Below are 27,042 nucleotides of genomic sequence, written 5' to 3'. Positions count from 1 at the left end.
TTAACTTATTCTATAGCATTTCTTAGAAAATTTTCTTATCCCTGAAACTCCCAAACTACAGGAAAATTAAATCCAACACTTTTCACTCAACAAGAACACCTGCAGAACTGTTTTTGTGGCTGTTAGAATCCCACTACACCTCACACAATGCAAGAGTACCAAACGCATAACCAGTCAAGAGCTGTTGGCAGGATCACATGCTCTGTTCCTCATGTCAAGTCAAAAACACCTCCAGGATTTCAGATCCGCTACTAATGGTTTCCTCATACTGATTATCAGCTTTATGCCAATACAATAGTTAACTCCAACCAGACTGAGAGTGCATAACTAATGGGTCAAAAAGCAACTATCTTGCAGCTTTCTCTGTACTTAATAAACTTTCTACATTATGTCTGCACTGGTCTTTTGAAATAATAAACTGAATATAATCACATTATATGTCATATAAAGACAGCTGCCAATGACAAAAATAGAAAACCATAATTTGTGTTATATGCTTTTTATTTGCTCTTAGAGGCTACTCAATACCATGCATATCTGGCAACCATAAGCATCACTTCTTCCCTACAGAAACCCTCCCAGACAGACTGCCTAAGATCCTCACCACTTCTCCCTAGACTCTCACCGTGGTCTCTGTACGACGGGTTGTCCCGTCGTCTGAGGTCTCTACTGAAACAACTGACATGGCACCTTCTGGGTCCTCCTCCATGGTGTATGTCTCTTCCACAATTTGTCCTGGATCCTGCATCCTGGGAATGGTGCTGTATATGAGGTGACTATGGTCCTAGGGAAATGAGGGGGAAACCCATCAACCTATTTCTGTGCAAACAATGCTCTAAGCTTTGCTGGCTGAGGGATTCTGGTACTTGAAGTCCACAAGTCTTAAAGTTGCCAAGGTTGGAGATCTCTGCTCTAAGAAGTCATTTCTTAGAGGTCAGACACCATTTGTAAAAATCTTTTATGCGCAAGTCTCTGACAGCAACAAATTGCTACATAATGTTTCTTTGCACCCACTATAATATAAAAAACCCATGCAGAAAACTCACATCAATTCAGTGATACATGCTGAAACTCTCTTGACGAAGCCTTTAGAACTCTGGTTATAATTTGCACTTAATTACTTTTTAAGAAATCTATTAGCCAAATAGCAAACCACCAAACAAGAATGGAAGATCATGGATTTTCTTTTCATACATTTAGTCACAAAGGTGTTCCTTCGCATCTTTTATCCATATAAGACTTCAAATTTTATTTTTTTTAAAAATCTTTGAATTTTGCTAAGATTCCAACCAATTATCTAAGATCTTCTCCAAACAGCTTCACAGCTTTCTATAAGCTTTGCCAGAAAGACGTTTATATTTTCTTTTCCTACCTGTGGTCCGTTGAGCTTTAATTCTGAGAATTTCTGTCTCTCCAAGTCAGCATTGCCCAAGAAACGGCCGTTCTGCAAAAAATAATAAGGGATGAATTTGTGACCAGCAACAGAAAGCAAGAAGGAATGGGAGAGAGGGGAGGGGAGGGGAAGGGAGAGGGGAGGGGAGGGGAAGGGAGAGGAGAGGAGAGGAGAGGAGAGGAGAGGAGAGGAGAGGAGAGGAGAGGAGAGGAGAGGAGAGGAGAGGGAGGGAGGGAGGGAGGGGCGCATGTATGAAAACTGAGCACTTCAGTCTATTACACTGAATTCCACATACAGCTACAATGCCAAATATTTAGAAATGAGGCTGCTGCGAATTGAAAGTGACAAGATAATATTAGCAATACAGTGTAGGTAGTATCTTAGGTTTACAGTTCTTCATAGAAATAAAGAAACAGGTGTGTATTATCGTAGCCATTTAACATCTATAACATTGAAGCTGAACACTGTACTTTCCAAAGTTTATAAATACTGAGTCCATGCTGTCTCAGTTCTTATAGGCCACAAAAGCTCAAAACAGCAAATGGAAGCACCTTTAGAAATAGTTCAGAAAAGCAAGCCATTGACAAAACCTCTTGAAAAAGTCAACCTGGTCTCCGTCATCTAGTTCTACTTACAGACACCACCCTTTACTGCCCAGAATGAAAAGGAAAAATGCATTTAATTTTTTTTACAGTAGAGAGTTCCTGCTTATGATCTTTATAAGTCATCCTGCATGCATCCAAAATAATTTCTACCCACTATTTGGATGGGAACTCTGCCCTTCTGAGTATGAAAGTTTAAGTGGTATGCAGTATTTATTCGAAGCACAAGTTTAACATCATATGATATTGGCTATTTCCTCGTCTGTACACTTTTTAAGATGGAAGGGCAGAATCTGAATAGCCGGTAGAAGCCAAAACCCAAGGGGAAAAGCAAGATGAGCTTGGTGCAAAAGCTTAATCCAATTCAATTGATGCCTTACTTGTGGCTGGTGGCAGACACATTTCCTTGGTCCTATTTCATGCTTCTTATGTCAATAGTTTCAGGATCTAACAGTCACACTGGAGGCCATTTTATTATCATCATCTTGTACAAATATTGTCATTCAGAGCAAAGAGAGCTCTGTTTACTGTCTGGCATTCCTTAGTCAGTAAATCTGCTCGTTACTCTTTTTGTCTATTTCATCTATGTAGGGCTCTCTTTTCATAAAAAACCATCAAGCTACTGTTTGAGAATACACAGCAGCTTGCATTAGACACGGGAAGAGCAATTAGGAAACTTAAGGGTATAAATATATATGCATAATATACAGGATGTTTCCAAAAGAGCAAAGGACTCTTGTAATCTAGTGGCTTGCTACTAAACATTTCCACTGTTGTACTGTGCATCCACAAAACAAATAGTGAGCCTGCGTTCTCAGTTGTCACTACAAGTGCATATATAATAAGTACAATGAATTTAAACAATAGCCAGACACTGTGAAATTGAATGAGACCACTATTAATTAATTTCCACACTGGATAGCCTTTAACCAACACAGCTCTATGGCCCTACTCATATTGAATACTGACAAATACACTAGTCAAAACACTTAGCTATGCAGACAGCAGAAATCTGAAGCTCTTGGACCAAGCTGCTCCACAAAGTATTTCCAACAGAAGCCAAACTATCGAAGTAGCCCTCCAGCAGGAACCACATAATCAGAAGAAGACAAGTATCCCGCTTGAGCACATCACTAGATGTTACCTGGTGCCGGCGGGTGAGGGTGCCGTTGGCCATTGTTTGGCTGGCATCCTGTGGGGAGACACGGACGCGCTCCAGCTGTGCAGAGACATGGCGCCGTTCTTCCTCCAGCGCCCGTGTCAGCTTCTCAAACTGTGCCTCCTGCTCTTTGACGGAGGCAAGTATACTGGCAGTCGACTCCACTTCCGAGTCATCCATGGTTTTGAAGGCCCCACACAGGGGGAGAGTGGGTGCAAGGCAGGGAGATGCCACGGGGGATGTGAGAATTGACGACACACCGAAAAGGGGTACAAGGGGAGAAGGATCCCCTCACTTCAAAGAACACGTTTGGGAGACAAGCAAGGAGAAAGAGAGAAAGACCGATCTTAGATCTGGGAAAAGAGATTAAAAATACTTGAAAGAGGCGAAGTTCCACCTATGTCATCCTCTCCCAAATCAGCAGAGTGAGAAAAATTGTACACTAATAATTTATATTATAATAATAACCATTAATTTTCTTTCTATTAGTTGGATCCTGGTCTAAAACTTTTTTCCCTCTGAAGCACCTCTCCTTGCATCTTCTTGCATGAAAGCTGAGTCAAAAACTGGGGAGGTGCAGTAAAAGGAGGCGGGACAAGAAATGATTGACCCAGCTTCAAGCAAGGAAACAGAGGAATACCCATGAATTGTATTATTCTATCAGCACGATGGAGAAACCGTATTTACAGGGGTGCTCCTTTAAAAACACAATGGGCATTTTGGATGGTCGAAAATCTCTCCTTCCAGAGTTATCTTCATTGCAAATCAAATACCGGACAAGATATAGGCATGCTAATGACATCGTAACATTAATTTCTTTATTAATTTGATGCCTTAGTTTACGTTTTTAGGACTTCTTTCTATTAGAATGTCAAATATCAGTGTCATTTTTAAAAGACTATGGAACTTTCTATCACTGCAGCATAGCACACTTATACGTTTATTAAGAATTTGCTCTAGTTTAGGCTCTTTTTTGCTCCATTTTTTTTGCTCTTTTTTGCTCCATTTAGGCTCTTATTTGCTGCCTTCCTTTTAGGACAGTTTAATGCATAGGGAGGCCATTTTAAAAAGAAGCTTTAGCCAAGATTTCCTTCTGTGAACACCAGTCAGCACAATCTTTAGTGATTCTTTATCATTTTATCTCATTACATTATTTATACTAAACCGGTCTTCAGAGGAAGTCATCTCAACTTTAAAATATGTTTTGGAGAATTGCAGTCAGTCTTAACCACGCATGCATATTTTACTGTAGCAGCATTTTCATATCTGCCAGCCTGCCTGGGTCCAGGTCACTGTCCCTTGAACAGGAAATTGCACGTCATTTTAGGTTTATGCATTCCTGTCATGAGGAGAGTATCTTCTACCATTTTAAAAACACAGTCCTTGGGAATCAGTTAGCTGACCTACCAACTAATTATAACAGGCTATGTATGGCAGTTATATTGAGCAACATGATAAGCCTGGGCCAGAAGGGGAGAGGCAACAGGTAGTGTTTTTAAGAAACTGCAGCGTTTTCTTTCAAACATACCTATTTAAAGATATGGGGTGAAAAGCTGCAAGTTTTGTTACATGTTACCAAAAAATGTTTGTCACATAAAATTGTTTAAATGCTTTTTACCACTATTTATGCAGTGGTCACAATATATAAACAATCCTAGAGCTTCTCCAATTTAATCTTCCAAAATCATTCACAGGCTATATGTACACTTGTGTATGGAATTACATCTGTTTGTTTTTTATGCATTTTATTCCCCAACTGGAAACTTAAGTCTTTCTATTAAAGATATAATACCTTAGAATAATTTAGGGTTAAGGATTGGGAAATTCTCAGACTTATTTGATAAGAATTTTTTTCTCAAGTCAATTGTCTTCAAGATCCCCTTTTTTATCAATTCAAAACCCTAAGTATTAAGCTATAAACCTTAATATTTATTATCAATATTAATAATGATGACGATTGTCAGTCTTCATAACAGGGCTAACAAGACAAGCAAGGAGAACAAGGCATTTTGCATATCATCTATCCAAATGGTTGTTGCCAAAGTGCTTCAAGACAAAACATTAGCATATGCCCATCAGAAGTATCTTCAGCCACAGCCTACTTATGAATTAATAAAGACATTTTTAATGGACCTCATATATAAAAAAGCTGTGAATATGGAAGGAAGATAGGCTATATATTTTTTTCCATCCTGGAACCATTGTTCTCCTTACCACAAGAGCTCCCCAGTCTTTAAAGAAAGTCAATCTGGAAGAAACCCCAATATTCATCCTGACGCAAAATAACATTTAAGACTGATTTTCCATAGCATACACACCTGTGGAGGAAGGCCGGTCTGAATTGATTGGTTAAGGCACAGCTTGGTCTAAGTGCAGAAAATCATGGGAGAAGGAGCCCAGCCACCAACAGCAAGGAAGCAGGAGGAAAAAGGCTGCAGAGAGACAGCAGAAAGGGGATAAAAAATAGAAATGTAAATTTAAAATAGGGAAGGAAGCAAAGGGGTCAAGGAAGGAAGGAGTTAAGATCAAATCAGTATTTATACATTTTAAAATAACCCCAAATCCAACTGTCTTCCCAAAAGGGATTTAAAATAACTTTCAACAAATTAATTTTTTTAAAAAAAAATAATGGATTCATTAAGCAATAGTAGGGTAGTAGAAATGTTGCAGGCTGGATCATGGAATTTGAGCGCATTTAATCCTTTCCCATTATGACTACAACTGAGGTGAGGGAAAAACGCCACTAAACAGAAAAGCCGCGCGCACACACACACACACACACACACACACGCACACAGACTACACTCTTTGAGATTGGCAAGAAAAACAGACCTTAACTCCACCGCAGTTCCAAACTTTGCCATTTTTACACATGAATAGGTTAGAGTTACAGAGCAAGCAATCTGATAGGGCAGAGATCTTCAAAATGCACGATTTGTTCAGTGATTTATATGCAGTTTCCTCCTAAGATTGTAGGCCTTCTACTTTTTCATAAGGTAAATACCCGATGCAACCACAACAAAACTAATATTACAGTGAACAAAGTAAACCTCACATTTGAGTGACCTATGAGCTAAATATAGACTCTTTATAAAACTAATGAGCTTGTCCTCAATAGTCCTGAGCATACCAACCATCAGTTTACAGTCAAAGAGGTTCCCTCCTATAGAGAAAAAGGAATCACTTATTATTATGCCCATTTTTAAAGAGAGTGCATCACTTCTCCTTTTTAATTCTTTTTTTAAAATTCTTAAATCTTTAGTGCTTTTTAAAGAAATCCATTTTCTTTCCAGCGGTAGAAAAAAATAACATCATCTCCAAGAGAGATGAGAATGTGAAATCTTATGGATATATAGCGTTTCAAGGTTTATTGATTGACTGATTTCTTTATTCAATTTCTATAGCTGCCCAAATCAACCAAGTGACTCTGGCCGGCTTACAATTTTATAATTATAAAACTAAACAATTAAAAAAAACATTAAAACAATAAATACCTCCTTTTTGATCTATCAACCCCGAGGAAGCTGAAGAAGCTACAGGTTACCCTCCAACAGCAATTCTAAAAACCTAACCCTCAAAGATGAACTTCCAAGACAGGCAAGACCATATATCCCTGTCTTGTACAGTATTCCAGTTTTTAAAAAACAGATTTTAATAAAACAATAATGTACCATTATTATTGTTTATAATAAAAGCCTTTGCTTGCAACCTTTCCTCCAAAAGATTACTAGAATAAATATAGGGGAAATACAGAATTACTGTATGCGCTTGATGTTACCAACCCAGTGAGCTAAACATATTTTGATTATACTGGAGTTGATGCAAGTAGTACTGGCCAGAAACTGTTTCCCTCTAACACTTATATCCCCTCGTCCAAGCATGCTGGGTGTGTTTTTTTCTTTTTAATTCACATTCCCCCTCCCCCAAAATCAAAGCAGGAACAACATGTTTGAGCTAGCCTAACCTCCAAGACAGAAACTCTCTCAATCCGTTTTCCCACGGTGCTGGTGACATATCAGCCCCTAAAGTGACTTAATACATATGACCACAAGCATAACAGTTTGGGGAAAGAAAGGGGTTTTTCTTTGAGGAATACATTCAAAAGATTATTTGAATGTAGCAGAACCTTGTGACTTTTTTCCTGTAATAAGATTCAATTCCTCAGAGGGCTTTCAGTTAACCATCACAGTTGAGTGTATTGATACAGAAAACCAATATTAAAATTAAAGAGGAGAAAAACAATCTACAGCATTAAAGTCTATTGAAGCTCATGTCTCCATTTATTAGAGCTTTTGCAGGCTTGCCTGGGATTGTAACAGAGTATTAAATTTATGTCTCCGTGTCAGGGAATAAAAGTGTTAGAGGCACTTTTAACTGAATAAAGGAGGAAGCATACAACAACACACACAACACCATCAATTACTTAGTGGTAGCAACTACCTAAAGTGTTTGCTCGAACACAGAATCTCCAAGAATGTATTTTTTTAATGTAATTTTCTGTGGCATATGCAGATATTACACTTTGCAAGCAAGTTTGATGAAGTAATTTTTAAAGTTTGGAATGTGTGTTGCAATTCTGGATTGTAACAGTTGTAACAGTTAACACACATCAGAATCATATTTTAAGTCACATGTAAAAAGAACTTCATTTAACTTCTTTCACTTCAGTTCAGACATATTGGCACCAGAAGGACTTTGACCTCAAAGACATTGTTAGTTTGCTTAGGCAATCTTGCACTTTGCCATAGGATGATCTTCACCCTTCACCCTCTGCCAAAAGCCAATGCAGAACTTCAATAAGGACGCACTTATACTGGAGTAGGCCGAGTAAAGCTGTCTCCAAACCCCAAAATGCATGCCCTTTTAAAGTTATACAGTATGTCTTCCTGGGCTTCATCATCAGCTTCAGGTCCACCATCAGGATTAAAATTTGCAAGGCACACAGATGACATTACAAGCAAACAATGTGATGTCGCAATCACAGAATTGCAATTCTTCCACCAGCCCAGGCACGTATCCGTTTACAAGCCAGACTTACTACAGATTATAAGACAAAAACTATGAATTGTGTTCATGTAGGACTGGAGTACCTGGTATTCATTGTTCCAAGCAGCAGGCAGTCTCCCCTTTCCGCATGAGAAAATAATAATAATAATAATAATAATAATAATAATAATAATAATAATAATAATAATAATAATAATAATAATAACTATTATTATTATTATTATTATTATTATTATTGTGTGTGTGTGTGTGTGTGTGTGTGTGTATTTAATTTTTATACCGCCCTTCTCCCGAAGGACTCAGGGCGATGAACAGGCAGATAAAATAATACCATATATTACAATAAAATCACTCTTTAAAAAACTTATTCAATATGTTAAAAAACTTATTCAATATGGCCTAAAAAACTTATTCAATATGGCCTAAAATTTAAAATACAATACAAAATATAAAATAAACCCCAATAAAATCCATATTTAAAAAACCCTATTTAAGCCAGTCCTGCTCGGAAAAATAGATACGTCTTCAGCTCGCGGCGAAAGGTCCGGAGGTCAGGAAGTTGTCGAAGTCCTGGGGGAAGCTCATTCCAGAGGGTAGGTGCCCCCACAGAGAAGGCTCTCCCCCTGGGGGTCGCCAGCCTACACTGTTTGGCTGACGGCACCCTGAGAAGACCCTCTCTATGGGAGCGTACCGGCCGGTGGGAGGCATGTGGTAGCAGAAGGCGGTCCCGAAGATATCCCGGTCCTATGCTACTTGTAAAGCTACAAGTAGGGTGGAGGATAGTGCACAAGAACGCTCAGGCTATATGCTGCACTTGTTCTCCAAGTAGTATGTCCAGAGCTAGCTTCAAACAGTAAACAGAACCAATTTGGAGATCACCTGTCTCAAAACAACTATGGATGGCCTGTACTTTAAAAGCAAGAAACAATAAAGATACAGATACCTGTACATGTACATCCAGAAGAAAAATCATAAAGGCCACCACTCTATTCCAAGGCCTGGAAGATTAGCCAGGTTTTCAGACTTCCTGAACATCATCAAGATGGGCACTATGAAGATCTTGGGGAGATGCTATTCCAGAGAACAGGTACCATGTCAGAGAAGGCACATTTTTTAGATTCCAATAGAAGGCATTATTTAATTGAGATAACCTGGAGCAGATACCCTATTTCCAGTAGTGAAATCCAAATTTTTTTACTACCGGTTCTGTGGGCGTAGCTTGGTGGGCATGGCAGGGGAAGGATACTGCAAAATCTCCATTCCCTCCACGCTCCTGGGGGAAGGATATTGCAAAATCTCCATTCCCACCCCACTCTGGGGCCAGCCAGAGGTGGTATTCACCAGTTCTCTGAACTACCCAAAATTTCCGCTACCAGTTCTCCAGAACCTGCTGGATTTCACCCCTGCCCGTTTCCCCTAAAATAAGACATCCCCTGATAATAAGCCCAATTGGGCTTTTTAGTGCATGGCAATAAGGCCAAGTGCTTATTTCCAGGTTCAAAAAAATATAAGATAGGATCTTATTTTGGGGGAAACACAGGTACATTTTATCCAACCTTACGGAATGGACAGAAACTATTAAGAGACAAGTTCCTCAAATAACCAACCCTTATGACATAAAAAAAACCCTCACAGGTGATAAATAGCCCCTTGACTAGTACAACTCATACAGCAGTGTTGTTATATGGGCATACTGTGACATGCCAATTACTGCCCAAACTACTTCATTTTGGACCCAATGTAGCTTCCAGGTTAACCATGTAGAGTGCATTGCAATAGTCTGTATGGTTTAATGTATTTAATAACTCAGTCAGAAGAAACTCTAGGAATTCTACTCAAGGCTTCAGGGGACACAGGTTATGTATTCTTGTTCTAAAACTAAACAGCAGATATACTTTGCAAATAAAACTCTCAACTGATAAAAACTGATAGAAAATGCAAGAACCTGAGCAGCTGTTTTCTCAACAAGGGTAATTAAGATGAAATTTCAGCCTTTCTTACACACTGTGTTATATGAGCTGCGGGCCAAGAGAATAATGAGCACTACAATTTTGTAGAAGTTTGGGACCTGAAACACAGAATTCAGAAAACTGATTTATTGAATTCAGCTATTACCTGCTATTACAAAGTTTTAGTCAAGTCTTTAAACATGTCAGTACATGTTTAAAAAGAAAGAAAGAAAGAAAGAAAGAAAGAAAGAAAGAAAGAAAGAAAGAAAGAAAGAAAGAAAGAAAGAAAGAAAGAAAGAAAGAAAGATGGGAGGGAGAGGAGACAATATTGAGAGTATCACATGAGCCGTGGTGGCACAGTGGTTAGAGTGCAGTACTGCAGGCTATTTCTGCTGATCACCAGCTGCCAGCAGTTTGGCAGACTGAATCTCACCAGGCTCAAGTTGACTCAGCCTTCCATCTTTCCGAGGTGGGTAAACTGATTATTGGGAGCAATACGCTGACTCTGTAAACCGCTTAGAGAGGGCTGTAAAGCACTGTGAAGCGGCATATAAGTCTAAGTGCTATTGCTATTGCTATCATTTCAAAAAGATTTTCAGCCCTATTTGATTAACTGTGGGTGCTTATTTAGGGTTATATAGCATTTGATTGATATTGTTCCAAGGAATGCTGAAAGAAGAGACTATCAGGTTTATATCTCACTTCGTCCAATTCCTGGCAATGTTTATTTAACATTATCCTCAAAATTTACTGCCAAGTATTGTTATACTGTATATGTCCTAAGACCAGAGAGGATATCATATGTCATTTCACTAAATCTTAAAATTAGTCTTTTAAAAAAAGATGTTTCGGAGATATATTTGTATGACCTCTTCAACAGCCCCAGGACAATACAGTCTCATTACCTATATCTGCAAAGCAAAAGAGTAGGACCATTGTAGTCCTTGAATTACAATTGGTTGTTTAACAACTGTTCAAAGTTAAGCCTCAGAAAAGATGCTTTATGCCCCATAAAGCACTTCTGGCCATTGCAAAGCATAACATTGTGCGTGCGTGCGTGCGTGTGCGTGCGTGCGTGCGTGTGTGTGTGTGTGTGTGTGTCCGTCCACCCACGTTGTCACAGGACCGCATTTCAGACAGTTTGCAATTGAGTTGCATTTATGACTGGTTGCCAAGTGCCCCTTGATCACATGATCACCATTTGCAGTCTTCTCTGCCAAATTCCCCATAGAGTCAATGGGGAAGCAGGAAGGGAAGGTTGCAAGTGGAGAGGACACAGGGGAGCTGAATTCCTCACAGCAGGATATTCTTTGAGAGCAAAAGGACTCTCACTTAACAACCAGGAGATCACTTAATTTATGCAACCAGAAATGCTAAGATTGTTGTAGTTGAATGAAGCAGGCACATGGGCATCTTGTTTAACAATTGCTTTGTTCAATGACCAAGATTCAGTCCCAATTTTGGTTGTTAAGTGGTGGACTACCTGGTACATTATCCAAGGAATCCATTCCTTAGAACTGAAAGGGAGAATATCTTGTGTAACCCTAATTCCATTAATATCCTCATTTAACATTAATGCTTACAAAAATGTTATTTAAAAATTCCACTATTGGTTGATATTTGAAACTGACAGCTCAGGATCAAGATAGGCTGAGATTTAAAGTTTAAACTAATTCCCATTGCTCTTTAGCTACACTTCCCTAAAAAAATAATCCAAAGTAATAAAATTCTATTTTGGTTTAAGAAAAAAAATTAAAATTATTTCTTACTTGCTACTTCCATAGAATTTTGCTTAATTAAAAAGACTTAATTTAGATTACCCAAAAGTAACACAATCTTTATGGAAGAGTTAGCTTCTTGTATTTGCCCAGATTCTACACATTTCAGTATTACAGTGGCTAGGTAACAACCAACTATGGTTTGCTTAGTTTTAGTATAAGAGGTTATATGGATTCCATTATACTATTAGTGGCCATTAAGAGCAATAGTGTTTACACTTAACCATCAACATAAATGTTGGATAACCATCTGTCTGAGATGGTGTAGGGTTTCCTGCCTGGGCAGGGGGTTGGATTAGAAGGCTCCAAGGTCCCTTCCAACTCTGTTGTTATTATTATTAAATGTGCAAATATCATGACTTATCTCTATCAATTAACTAGCTGAATACCTCTGTTCCGCTACGAAACTATGTGATTGGGCTTGATAGATCGACACAGCTTGAAAATTAATCTTGCCCCACAGAAGCCTATCCTATCCTATCCCCCTTCTCTCCCTCAGTCTTGCCCACAGAAACATTTCCTATCTTATCCCTTTCTCTCCCTCAGCCTTGCCCCACAGAAGCCTATCCTATCCTATCCTATCCCCTGCTTGCTGCTGTGAAAGTAAAACTGAAACTGAAACTCCTCTCCTCTGCTTGTGTTTTGCATTTGGAACAGATGTCTTTCAGGTGGGGAGGGGGAGTAAAACTCCTTAGCATCAAAGTGTGTTGATAATAATAATATAGGAAATACTAATGCTCTGATGGTTATTTCAAAAAATCCTTTCTTAGTGAGCACCTAGAAGCCAAGAGGAACATACGTGGCAAATTTCATGTTTGTAGGCTTTATGGTTCTGGAGATTTTGTGATGATGCATGAGTAGTATTTTGTTTTTATATATATAGATAACACTGTTTCTAACGTTATAAATCCCCAGGATCCAATTTACAAACTACTAAAGTCAGAAGGCAACATTTTCACTTTTGTGGTACAAAGCTGAGAATAAGCAAGATGCATCTTGAGAAATCTTAAAGTTACTGGAATCTTGGTCATTGAACGAGTTGAAACTGGCTGATCTAACAGCAACTCGAAGCTAATAACTTCAAAAGGATGAATAAATTTGCTTTCAAGAGGTATTTCCCCCCCACAATGCCCTATCACTCGTCATAAATATCTAAGCTACGTATCCAACTGACTGTCTAAATGATGCCAAAAAGACAAGCATTCCCTGTAGGAAGAAGTTTCACATCAGATACACCATTAATAATTTAGGACAATCTTAAGTTATAACATCCTTTTTATTGCAACTTCAACGATTCAAGGGCTAATTATTTAAAAGTTCACTTTTATGCTTTTGTGTCAATCATAAATTCAGTTTTCCAGTTTGCTCAGATATTTTTGTTTATATTTTTTGACTCTGTAACATTTGAGGCGCATATGAGACTTCAACTGCTACCACAGATCATTGAGCTAAACTATCACATTCTAATCTATTTAAAATCAAGATAATAGCATCTTTTCAAACTAAGAGACTAAATGATACCCCTTCATACATCTGATAAAGAGAGCCATAGTTCACAAATGTTTACTTACGCCCATGGATTAAACCTACCCAAAAAGTTAAGACACCACCTTCAAAGCACTCCCTCCACAAAGGCAAATGAACAAAGTTTATGTAAACCAAGATGAGGACAGAGCAGTATCTGAAATATTCCTCAGACATCTTTCTTAAGTGGACCCATGTCTCAATATTTACGGAATTACCTATCATGAAGCCTCTTATTATACCTCATATCATGAAAGACAGTTGCTACTATTCAGCTGTTTTGACTCTGAATTAACAAGGACATCATTTCACCGGGATTATTAGTCACTGTTTCTTTGAGCTCATACTTATGTCGTCAGTATCTAGCCTGTTTTTCCAAACATCCATAGACATTTTCCAAACATCCCTTTTCTTCAAAGACATTTGCTTTTGTATTAGCAATAGCAATGGTGTATAGACTTACATACAGTGGTGGGATTCAGCCAGTTCGCACCACTTCGGGAGAACCAGTTAACTTTCTGAGCAATTTGGCGAACTGCTTGCTGGAAGAAATCATTAGGGCAGAGAACCGGTTGTTAAATTACTTGAATCCCACCACTGCTTACATACCATCTCATAGTGCTTCACAGCACTCCCTGGATAGTTTACAATGTTTTGCATAGTACCCCCAATAATCTGGCTCCTCATTTTTACCAAGCTCAGAAGGATGGAAGTTTGAGTCAACCCTGAATTGCTCAGGATCAAACTCCAGCTGTGGGCAGAGCTTCCTGCAGTACTGCATTCTAACCGCTGCGTCACCAGGGTTTCTAAACTGTACATGCTCCAAACATTTATGCTTTAAGTTCATTATCACAGCTTCTTTCAAACAGCTTCGTTTCTTGCAGTATTCTCCACAATTTTCTCATGCGCCACAACTGAAAGGCATACTTTTTTTCTTCATTCAACCTTTCTGATCTCCATCTTTCATTCCCAAACAATAAGAAAAACCATGGCTTTGACAATATGTATCAATCAGAACCAGAGCTGGAAGGGACCTTAGAGGTCTTCTAGTCCAACCCCTGCTCAAGCAAGGCTGATGGGATGTTTCTGCACTTTTCTTTTTACCCATTAAGAGATTCCTAGAGGCTTCTTCACTTTCAGCCATCAAAGTCTGAGGTTGCCGATGATCCTCCCTGCAATTTTTTCTAGTACTAAAACATGAATGGCTGTTAATGCAGCCTCATTATGGAGACTGATGTCAATATCTGCCAAGCAAGTGCAACCACCTGTGAGCTTTATATGGCAACTACATTAAGCCTTCAAGGAGTACTTGGGAACTGTACCTGCTTGCGGGAATTGGAATGGGAAGAGATAATTTTTACAGCATATAGGAATTAAAACTACATTACAGAAGTTAAGCTACAAAATTTAAATACTTTCCCTGTTTCCAATGAACAATCACTCGGATTCCTGGACTCTGCCAAACCAGGAAGCAAAATATTAACCAATATTTACTTACTCCAGCCCTAAGAATGAGGCCATTATATTTTCAGTATCAGTTTCCAAGCACAGCGTAGATTAAAAGAGAAAACTTTTCCTCCTGTTTTCAGACCTCAGTGATGCTTTTCTCTATTTCTTCACAAAAGCAAAGCAAAAAAAAAAAAAATCACTCATGTTCAAAACTGAGTTGCCTGTTTGGTGCAGTGTTAAGGAGCTGGACTAGCAAATAGGGGATAGGGATTTCTAGGTGACTGTGATTTTCAGCCACTCATTTTCTCTCAGACCATTTCCTCTGTCATGGAGGTGTCATGAGGAAAATAAGACCAGGAAGCATTATGTCTACCATCTTGAGCTGTACAAAGTAAAAATTTGTTTATGTGAGAAATATTACAGCTTTCATCCCAATTCTCAGAGTCTGACAACTGAAAATAAGTCAGAGCTTTAGGTGATTGGACTGCCAAAGACTTCTGATTAATAATAGCAGCAACTCTCCCCCACTCCCAAATCATATGAATGTACCTCGGAGGAAGTTTGTCAGCAGACAAAATTTCTTCATGCAAAGTAGATCATTAAACTATGGTTCTTCTTCTGCCAGGGATATTGTGACAATGTAAATTCATTTAACAAGCACTAGTGGTCATATTAGCCATCATTTTCTCTTTATATTTTCAATTATGCACTCCACGGGGTTTATTTGTGTTTTTTTCATAAAATAATAGTTGTTGTTTTTTAAACTAGAATTCTTTATTGGCCAAGTACGATTGGACACACAAGGAATTTGTCTTTGGTGTATATGCTTTCAGTGTACATAAGGAGAATAGAATACATTCATTGAGAATAAAAAGATACAACACTTTTATACAGTCACATGTTTTTTATAGATAAGCAAACTAGAAATTCATTTCCTGGGTTCATTGCCACACACTGAAATTGACTTTATAGCTTTTGAGTTGTCCCATTTTTTTTCTGATAAGGCACATGTCCTAGAAGAACTTTATAAAGAAGCACTTTATAGTTCAATCTTCCTTGGTCTTTCACCCTGCATCTTCAAAGAATCACAGAGAGAAAATGGAGCAGAAGTCTTTGTTAGATCATTAGTCCCATTTAATTGACTGCTGGACTTTTTCTACCATGTTTCTATTAAAGAATTACAAGGACCATCTAAAAGAGCCAAAATTCAATATTACAATGTGGAGTGGCACATCTAGGTGAAACACAATATGGATGTGATGGAGTTGTGTTGTAGTCTGTAACCAGGTATATAGAGGGTTGGAAACCAGTTATTTAGAACAGGGGTCTCCAACCTTGGCAACTTTAAGACTTGTGGACTTCAACTCCCAGAATTCCTCAGCCAGCTGAAGTCCACAAGTCTTAAAGTTGCCAAGGTTGGAGACTCCTGGTTTAGAAAGTTCAAATGAAGAAAATACAAGTATAAATAATACATCACTTTGAGTCACGTTTAACAAGGTTAACTTTACTGTAGTACACTGCAAACCAACTTTCTGTGGTTTAATAAGCTATGATTCAGGAAGTGTGACTCTACCCACTGCTGGCAGCTTGCAGTAATCATAATACACTCTTAATTAACAGAAGTCAAAGTTGTATGAGACGATGCAGGACCACCCTATATTTAATTAATATTTTTCATACTTCAGAATATTATTCTGGTGTAAGATGTGTGTGTGTGCATGTGTGTGCGCGTGTGTGTGTATTTGTTGTATATTTTAGAGCTGCTTAACTTGAGATACTGGTTACAAGTAATAGCGACTGGTTTAGTTTCACAAGCAGTTTGCAGGCCAGAACGCATCTCTAGTCTTATTTGAAATACAATATTCAACAAGACTGAAGATTTGAGTTTTCAAAGCACTAAACTGAACTTTTTCCAACCACCTCAGTGAGTAGGGTAAGTTCTATTCACCTGCTTCTTATCCTGAGCTTTATTTCCAAGGACCCGCATTGATTTCTCCCTTTGCTTGGCAGGAAGATGGGAAAAAGGAAAAAAGAACTGATATAATAGCTTTGTTTGCAACTTTGTTTGGACTTTGAACACTGCCACTCCCTATACAAGCAAGCTCCTATCATGCAATAATGATAAGGAGACCACAGATCCTTGCAGGCAGCCACAGTCCCTTCCAACAGCTTTTTTTTTTATTATTTGGTAGAGAGAGACTTTAGCAAAAAAACCTAGGCTGCATGCAGGGTGTGTTCCCCACTGACTAAAACTGGCCCAAGGCAGAAAAGTAAAGCTTTGCCCTAACCTGTGTCACACACACAAGACTGGTTTAACTAGTTAATCTGATCTCTTCAAGAGACTCACCTGTCTCTCTAACCTATACACAGCTATCCTGCACCCTTAAGGGGTGAAAATTACATGCCGACCAGGAAGAATTCTTGCAGGTTACTAGAGATCTATGACTCTATACCAATGAAAAGCCCACCTGGCCATATATGGGAAAATTCAAGCAGCTGTTGATACAAAACCAGGATCTCTGAAGCTGGGGAAAGAAAATGCTAAAATGGACAAGGGAGACATGAGATCAAAGAGCAGGGAAGCACAAAGATCAACGCAATCAAGTCCTCAGCGAGTCCCAAGGATAGTTCAACACAATCCCATAATTACCTCTTTTTTTTTTTTTTTTGGTCCTAGTGAAAACTACTAAGGAAAGCTTTTCTTAGTACTTAGTAGTTCTGAGGTCAGCCTGGATGCAAAGTTAAAATCTAATGGCAGCTTTAAGGGACACACCGCCCTGTCTGGGAGTATTTAGGCGGCTAGCTAGCGGTAGCCCATGTCCTGCTGGGAATTCAGTTATCATTTAACTCAGAAAAATGTGCACGGTCAGTGGCAAAACAGCTTTAGGGATGGTCCAAGCAGAACAGCAGCACTCTCCCAAGGCGAGGCGAGGTGAGGCCCGAAGCAAAAGCCAGAGCAACAGGAGCCCCACCCAGGAACTTAGGCCCCAGCCTTTCAGGAAGGGAGCAGTAGGAGTGGGGGGGGAGGTGTGGCGCGCGCGCGCGCGCACACACACACACACACACACACACACACACACACACACACGGAAAGGAAACCAACCAAGCAGAGGGAAAGGATTGTTTCACTGGTATGCCAGTAATCTGGCTGCAGGGCAGCTGTCCTTCAGAGCAATCAAAGGAGAGAGTCTCTCTCTCTCTCTCTCTCTCTCTCTCTCTCTCTCTCTCTCTCTCTCTCTCTCTCTCGTCTTTCCCCACCCCCACCCGCTTCTGTGTTTGTGTGTGCGTGAAGGCTGCCCTGCTAGGAGACTTTAGTTCAGTTACGTAAGCCCAAAGGCGGCCATCCTCTCTGATTCTTGGGGCCCAAATACAGACAAAGTGAGGGCTAAGTGAACAAAACCAGGATAAGACTACATATTCAGATGCCAAGAGTCTACCCCCTCCGCAAGTTCTACATACTGATTTCACTCACTTCAAGAATTTATTTTTCTAAGAATCTGCTTTATGAGGGGAAAAAATTACAATCATTTGACAGATGCCAGCAGAGTTAACTTGTGACCAAAGTCTGCAAACATACTGTTGCGGTACGTCTGGGGAAGGCTCGGACGAGGGCTCTGTGTCCAAGGCAGAGATGGGGCCAGGGCCATCTGGGAATTATGTGCTGCCTCTGGAGCCTCCAAAGTCAGATAACAGCGAGGCAGAGGAACAGGGGGAGCCTGTTCCCAGTGCACGGATGGGCAGAGCTGCCAGAAGGCAAGAACAGTTAAGACAAAAGAGACGATTCGGGAGTAGGGCTCGGAGATGACTGGCCCCTCCCATAAGACATAAAGGAGGAGCAAAGGCATGTGAGACTTCGCAGGAAGCAACTTTGTTCGTTCTGGTTGGTTTAAATTCTGAAGCTCCGTTTTGACTCTGTGTTTCGTGTGGCCTTGCAAAGCTAATTGCCAATTAGGTCTTTGGCAGCATGTCAAGGGAGATAAAGATGGGTGCTTATCAGCCTTATCCCGAAGGACTGTGGCAGACTTCTGTTGGACTCTTTATAAACTATTTGTGACTCATTACAGGCTGTGAATGAACAGAATTCAGAGCCGTTGAAATAAAAAGAGGGTTTTTGGGACTAATCATATGTTTTTTACTGTCTCAGGAAGCCTAGGTCAGAACACATACCAAGACTTCTCTTCACCAAAACTGCTTTATTTTATGTATTTATTTTATCCCATATTTATTATTTTTATAAATAATTCAAGGTGGTGAACATAACTAATACTCCTTCCTCCTCCTATTTTTCCTCACAACAACAATCCTGTGAGGTGAGTTGGGCTGAGAGAGAATGACTGGCCCAAAATCACCTACCTGGCTTTCAGGCCTAAGGTAAAACTAGAGCTCAGTCTCCTGGCTTCCAAGGCATCTCCTTCACCACTAGACAAAACATTTTCCGAAAAGAACCTCTTTCCGCCCGCATTTATGCATTCATCTCTGTGTTGTGTGGTTGTTCTAGTTGTGCATCCTGTCTTCCACTTACTGAATATCTGCAACTGTTGTTATTAAGGGGCCAAAACTACCATCAATGGTAGCTTTTGACAAAATCAAAGCTACCCATTCCCTTATCCAAAATGAACAGGAAAAGGATTGCTTTAACCCTAGAAACACAGTTGGCCAAGTTACAATGCGCCAAAGCTGATTAAAGATCCTTAACGGCAAGACAAGCTTTTAGGCTTCAGCAAAGTACTGGCCACAGCATAGCAAAAAATAAAATTCATAAGGCATTGATGCATTCTACCTCTTTGTCTGCCATGATAATCATGCGCATTACAAATCCAGCTATTGAAAAGATGAAGTGTTTTCACTGTACATATACAGTGTAACATGAAACAAAGAAGAACCACGACCGAGTTGGGGGGCTTATGAACAAGATTCTAAACATTTATGAGCACATTTGACAATGCATTTGGATTACAAAATCTGACACCAATATCCTGCAACCACCGTTTTTCCACTGCTTTCGTGTCTCCCTTTATACAAATTTGCTTTAAGTGAGATTTTAAAACAAGGAAAGCGTGTATACCCAACAGATAACTCTGCAATACTGTTTTCAAAATGGAGTAATATGATCTGATAAACTTGAACCTACAAAAGCACCAGAAAGACATCTATCTTAAAAGGCAGTTAATTTGCTTCAACCATTAAACAAAGAAATGAAAAAATAAAAGATTGTTTTCAAGGAGCCTGAATAGTGCAAGAAAAATGTAATGACAAAAGGGCATCTGACATCAAACATCTCTCTCTCTCTCTCTCTCTCTCTCATTCTTCCATCTGAAGATAACAGAATTTTATTAGCATGAAACACTAGCTTTGAAAAATGCCCACTAATAGTTGGCAATCAAGCACTACACTTGTCATCAAGACAATTATGCTTGACTGGGGACAGAATTCCTCTAACTCAGTTGGGAGCTCAAGGGCACACTAATGCATTGGAAGACTCTTCCCCTGGGCACTGCAGGATGCACACCCACCAGGTTTTTTTTTTTTTAAAAAAGATTTAATTAAGAAAATATTTAACGGAAAGCTATGCTGCAAAGCAAGATACCAGCTCTAGTGTGATCTTTATTGACGTAAATATTTCTAAGCTCCAAATTACATCCTTAACATTCTGGGAGAATAAAAACAACAGATTCTTTTAAAAAGGCTTTCCTTGTAAATATGCCCACCTGCCAAGGAAAGTAACTGGGGTAATTAAGAGCATCCTCACTAATTATTTTGTTATTACTGTATCTACCTGTCATCTGTGAAACCATCGCACAACATGCCCATGGGAAAGACGCATGCATAGTGAGCAGTCTTTGACCACCGTTTAGGTTACACTTTTGTTAGTATCTGTAAGTTCAATAGAAGGCACCTCTATGAAACACGCATACATATTTTGCTACCAATGAAATATCCTACACACCCTGCGGCTTTCCAAGTTTACACAACTACCGGGGGGGGGGGGGGAGATACATTGCGCTCAGCTTTTTGTGTCCTCAGGAGAGATCAGGATCCTTACATGGATCACGGGGCAAGACACCTGGATTCACGTGCCAAATCTCTAAACTCAGGGATCTGGACAATTCACAAATCCTTTCACAACACAAAGGTCACTCTTTTCTCGGTGGGAATTTGCAGCTGAAGTCAGGGGACAAAGAGATTGCACACGCGCATATACAGACGTCTCCCTTCTCTCTCCCCCTCTTGCCTACCCATTTCCTGTCACAGTAGCACTAGATCTCAAGCTCAGAAACAAACAAACACAGAGTGCTGGATTCTGGGAAATGGGCCAGAGCATTCCAGGGCAGCCTGAGCACCAATCAGCAGCCAGAGCTCCCACTTTATCCTGCAGAACTCCTTATCTTATTAGAGGAAAAACAACCCTTGTAACCCCACCAACAACCAGGGCTCGAAGGGGAGATTTGTGTCAAGGATGCGGGCCAGGGAGGAAACAGGAGCAGAAAAGGGAAAGGAGAAGTTGTTCTGTAGCCATTTTGCTACACCAACTTTGCAACAGGAATTCTGTGCCAGATGAACAAAGGAGGATAAAAACCCATCAATAGCATTACATTCTCAAGCGATAAACTTCCAACATTTTGTGAAGTTCATATGGATGCTTTTGAAGGGCATCAATTCATTCCCTTATCATACAAAGATGGTTGATGCATTTCAGCCTGCTTCTCTCCAGTCTCCTTGCTCAAAAGGAGTTAGCTACTTTTCCATCATAGCCTTACTGTAAATACAAATGTGGCATGTCTATCAGCAAGACAGATTTCAAGTCCTTTGCAGCTCTCACCAGAACAGTCACAGCCTGGCTTGGATACCAATTACTAGAAGCAGTCACTAGGAATCCTTTCTACGGCCAACAACCCTGCTGACATTTATTTCCAAGGCTGTGCAACGCCTGAGGAAAGATTAAGAAAAAAGTACTTCAGAGAACCAGTGTTACTCCTGCCAAAAGCTCCTTAAAGCAGGGGTCTCCAACCTTGGCAGCTTTAAGACCTGTGAACTTCAACTCCTAGAATTCCTCAGCCAGCTATGCTGGCTGAGGAATTCTGGGAGTTGAAGTCCACAAGTCTTAAAGTTGCTAAGGTTGGAGACCCCTGCTCTAGACAAGATGAGTGCCACACAAATCTAATCAATAAACATAAATAAATCAGGGTGGAACCCAATTGGAGCAAAATAGAGCTGAAATGGCAAAGTATATATGGTTCTTCTCTAGGAAACTAAAGTACCTCCACTTATGCATGTATAGTATTAACTTTTGTAGCCACCAACAAAATCCATACAATTTTTACCAACAGCCATTATTTTGTACCTTCTGCATTATTATGCACCATCAAGTTGCTTTTGATTCTTAGCAATAGCATAAGATAGATCACTCTGCATTACTACCTGTGTTGAACACAAAAACTGGCATTATCAGTATTCTTAATTCCTAAACATATTTTCATGATAGCATTTGAGTAGAGGCCCAGGCAATGCCTGCAACTTAATTGGAGGAGGGAGGGGGTTATTTCATAGTTCCTAGTTCTTAATATTCAATTAATTCAAGCAACCTATTATGTACTGCCCATGGCTCTCCACAATTGCATAGTCTTATTCTTTTTGTTTTCTGAGATTCTCAGAATCTCAAAAAGCTAGCAATTTTCTAGCTCTCACAATTATGGTTGAGAACTGACAATATTGCTCTAAGTCAGAGTTGAAGTCCGCCAAGCTTAAAGTTGCCAAGGCTGGAGACCCCTGCTCTAAGTGAGATGGGTAGCATATAAGTAAAATATAAAATAGTATAAAATAAAAGTTCAGAAACCATAAAAGGAGAGTAGGAAACTTCCAATGTACCCAGGCTTCTCTTTAACTGTTCTTCAAAAATCCTTCCAAAATAAATTTACTGCTACTTGTCTGTTCTCTGAAAATCTCTATCTTGATATTTGTGTTAATACTTGTTTAAAATATTTAAAATACTTGTTTAAAAACAAGTTGTTTTTAAAATATAGATACCAATAATTTTAATAAATATATTTAAACACAAGATGTAAGCCCAAAATCGTACTGGTTATGATTTGAAATTTCCTAAAGCAAAGTTGCTGTCTAGAATTGTCCTAGTCATATATCCCAAGGATATTGTGAGACACACCTTTGTGCCTTCTTCAATTATTTGGCTACTTGCCCAATATTTTCACTTTACCTGACAGGAGACAGTATCTCATCTGCTGAAGCTATGCAATCCTTTTAACTGAGCTGGAAAGGTTCAAGATTGAATCTGACAGCTTCTACAATAACAGTTCTACCATTGAGTTAAAGCCCTTTTACCCCACCACTTGGTCCAAATATGTGCCACCAAAGAGTTGTTTCTCCAGAAAATCAGAAAATAGCATGGCATTCAATTTTCCATTCATCATGCTCCTAACATGATGCCAGAATCCAAAGCCTCGATGTCATCACTATATCCAGACCTCCTCCTCCTCCTCCTCCTCCTCCTCCTCCTCCTCACTGTATACAAGATCAAAGAGCAGCACAAACTCTACAAACAACTTGGTATGTTCTTCCGGCAAACAGGAATGGCATCATACAGTCTGGAACAACAAGTGCTACAAGTCTATTGTGTGAGGTGTACCAAAAGACTTGCACTAGAACAAGATCAAGCATTGCCTGACTGCTGAGCTGCTATGGGCGAGGTTCCAGGCTACTTCCTCCTCAGGCGCTCAGAACTTTAAAGTAGATACAATTCAGTTCATCCGGCAAGAGCTCACGGAGCATACATCCCCATCTGATTCTTCTTTTGTGCATTTAGAAAGGGAAGGCGACAAGCATGAAACTCACAAACGTTCAAAGTGGCTGGCCGGCCACATATGGTATTCCAGAATGGAGATATTCATTTCTCACACCAGCTTTTTTTTCTGAGCAGGTAAAGGATAATTATTTCTAATATTTAAGAAAAACTTCTCCCCTTAAGTTTAAGCAGTTAATCCTCACCTCACTTTAACTAGCGTTCTTTAACTCCTCAAAAAGAGTTTAAATCCATGATTAGAATTTCTTCTCAAATGTTTACAATAAACTGCCCAGGAAATAGCCCCCAATTTTATTCTTAAGAAATCTAATTTAAAGAAATCCATTTACTGTAATTTAAATCAAAGGCATGATTTAGGCACACTTCCTGCCTAGCAGATGAAGTAATTCAAATTGCAATTCACCAAACAAAAATAAATTAATAAACATTATGAAACTAAATGTTAGCAAGTTTTAGAGAGATACTCAATACAGTAAAGGTGAAACTGAAGTATTCCTTCTATGGACACAACACTATCCACAAAAATAGAATGTCTCCCTATTTCCAGGAAGTGTGAAAGTAATGCATTAAATACTTAGAAATACCTATGTGCTATTTATCCATATTCTATCCTTTGCTTCAAACTGTTTCATGCACCATGTTTTAAGATTCCTCTCAAACTGATTTAACAAGAGAACTGGAAAGGAACAATATCCAACAGTCAAGAAAATGTCAACCAGCGACAATAACATTTATCAGATACTATAAAATTGTGTTAATGCAATAATAGATCACATAAGTTCTCTTCTCCGTTTTTCTTATCCAGGAAGCACATTTTACAATCCAAACATCCATACCTGCTTAAAAGCCACACCCAAGACACAACCCAGCTTTTAAGAAAAAGTTTTACAAAGAGCTACACAATGCAAGCTGCACCTTTATAACAGCAGCCTAAACTAAATGGTTCTATAGACTCTCTCATTTGGCTGGGAGAAGGAAATATTATAATCCAAACAGCTTTTTAAATTCTTTGTTGTTCGGGCAGAAAGGAAGGAAGCAAGCATTTCCTGGTCAGACAGGAAATGATATTGTGTTTAGAAACTTGCAGGAAAGAGAAGACAAATTTCCGACTGGATGTTAGATTTTGGTTTGCCCAAACAGAGAAAGGATGAAGGATGAAGTCAAGGAATGTAATCCATTCTTCTTCTTTCAGATTGTATCTTTTAACAATTCCACCCTCTGTCCAACTCCCCACAAATCTCACTCACAGGCTTGGGCTTCTGTTTTTCCATGTTCCCTCTTACACACACCCTTTCACTGAAAACACAAGAAGGCTGTCATCTCTAGAACACAGCACATCTCAGTCCCCACCGCCCCCATCCTCAAAAATTTAAGACTGCACCACATTTTACCAGGGCACTAAATACACAATCATGCAATCTTGCACAGAGGTGGACAATCTTAGCTCTGGGACGTTAGGTCCCAGAATTCTCCTTCTCCAGTCCTCTGCCTATATTTGTGGAAAACAAGAGTGTCCAGATTACCAGTATTTTGAGATGGGGGATAAAAGAGAACTTCAGATTAAGCCCTAAAAGACACATCGCAGTTAGGCACTCAAGACATCCTCCCATTCCCACCATCCCTTATGCAGGATTTTCTCCAAACTGATACATTCTAGCTACATGCTAGATTTGGACAGCATGATTCTAGCATGTTTGCTGAAAACTAAGAAAAGAGGAGTCCCAATATATCTGAAGAAAACCAAACTAAAGCCTAACCCGACCAGCATTCCAAATTATTAAGCATTTATAGCATACTAACCTCATCCTTCCTCTACCAGCTCTGGTTGTAAAATAAAATGTGAAACCTACAATTGCTGTCTCAATGCTGCTGTCATTATGACAAATCAGTTATCCTACATCCAGAGTAAAAGGAGTTGTGAATTAGTCAGGAAACATTTTCTCACAGACTTATTGCTCAATTCAGAAGAATACTGACAGAACTGGGATGACATCCCATTTGTCAGTGACCGAGATGACCACTCAAGGAGGACATAATTAAGCAATAACTTGTGGAAGAGAAAAAGGGAACAATCAAATAAACAGAAAGACTATCCAAATCACTCCTTTTCAGTCTCCACTGAGGGAGTGGTTTTAGAGAGATATTTAAGCCAAAAAGAAGCAAGTATTGCAGGCTTCTCCCTCACCAAGAAAAAAAAAACAAGCCTGCTTGATTCATAAGCGAGGCTGTGGCAGCAACAGTACATGCAATAACATGTTCAGAAGTATGTGTGTGCTATTCCAAAAAGAAGGGAAAGGCATGTATGCTATCAGAGAGGGCTCTGCTAGATGGTGAGACAAGTTTGACTTGAGCTATTTTAACCAGGCGGCGGAGAAGAAATTTGGGGAGCAAAGAGAGAAATCCATGTTTAGCATTCGCTGAAGTAATGATAAGTCTGGTCTCCATTACTTTAGTGTCTTTTTCTTGGAAAAAGTTGAGTTGATTTTCTCAGAAATTGGTCGTGTTGTGTCCCGTCCCCCCAGTTTTGTTTTTTCCCCCCATTGCCCCTAGGCTGTGCGGTACATTTTTCCCATCTGAAAAGGAGTTGCTGTTGTCAGTCCCATGCAAGGTTAGCATTTCTTTAAGATGCTAATGGGCTTTAAAGATGGGTTTCACTCACACATTACAGTTTTACATGCAGATCAACTTTCAATCTAAAAAGGTGGAATAACTTTTCAGCCAGTTGATCACAGGGGCCTAACCTTCAGCTATTCACACAAGATATTTAATAAAAGAGTGGAAAGTAATTGTGTGGATTATTTATTTATTTATTTGCTTGAAGAGGATACAAAAACTGTATTAAACTGTATGAGGTTGTTTGGCGAGCCTCATTTTTACATTTGGCTTTGTTTGGAGATTGTGGGTGCTGGCAGAAACTCTCAGTTGAAGAGCAACAGAAGGGTGTGTCACAGGACTTGCTCTTATGTAGCCACAAAAGCAGGAGAGGCTGCTGTTAGGAGAGAGGCCTTTCCAATGGCAAAGAATACCACTGGCAGTTCTTCATTCAATTATGACAGAGTCAGTTTGGACCAGCCAGCCTTCACAATTCTGACTATGCTTTTCATCTATTTACCACGTGTAAAGCATGGAAAATGCCCCACTATTTTAGTGTGCACTGAAATCCCATAATCTTCGCTTAGTACCTAAATAGGGAGGTGAACATGGCAGTTGTAGCCCAAAATATCTGGAAAGCACCAGCTTGCTTATCTCTGTTTAAGAAGTGGTAATGAGAAGAAGTCTCTCTAGAATTATTCTGGCCATTTTTACTTCCCTGATATCCCTGAATAACTAATATGTAGAAATGAAAGCAAAGATACATTGATTAAT

The 27,042-nt window shown here is 39.4% G+C and overlaps 1 protein-coding gene across 12 annotated transcripts in view; it reads right to left on the bottom strand.

Moving 5' to 3' along the window:
- Nucleotides 1-27,042, bottom strand: part of CTNND1 (catenin delta 1) — a 70,305-nt gene that overhangs the window by 38,800 nt on the left and 4,463 nt on the right. For 7 of the 12 annotated variants that reach the window (XM_058196798.1, XM_058196838.1, XM_058196854.1 and 4 more), the window contains exons 2-5: nt 5,473-5,586; nt 3,140-3,448; nt 1,373-1,444; nt 626-784 (exon numbers count right to left, since the gene is read on the bottom strand). In XM_058196798.1, coding sequence (XP_058052781.1) covers nt 626-784; nt 1,373-1,444; nt 3,140-3,334 — 426 coding nt within the window. In that variant the 5' untranslated portion in view covers nt 3,335-3,448; nt 5,473-5,586. Of the gene's footprint in view, nt 1-625; nt 785-1,372; nt 1,445-3,139; nt 3,508-5,472; nt 5,587-27,042 lie in introns of all 12 variants that reach the window. The other 5 variants (XM_058196821.1, XM_058196831.1, XM_058196871.1 and 2 more) reach the window with 4 other exon arrangements.

This window comes from Ahaetulla prasina, chromosome 1, assembly GCF_028640845.1.
Source record: "Ahaetulla prasina isolate Xishuangbanna chromosome 1, ASM2864084v1, whole genome shotgun sequence".
Lineage (NCBI taxonomy): Eukaryota > Metazoa > Chordata > Lepidosauria > Squamata > Colubridae > Ahaetulla > Ahaetulla prasina.
The sequence above is the reverse complement of the archived record's forward strand: the minus strand, read 5'-3'. Positions and strand labels throughout refer to the sequence as shown.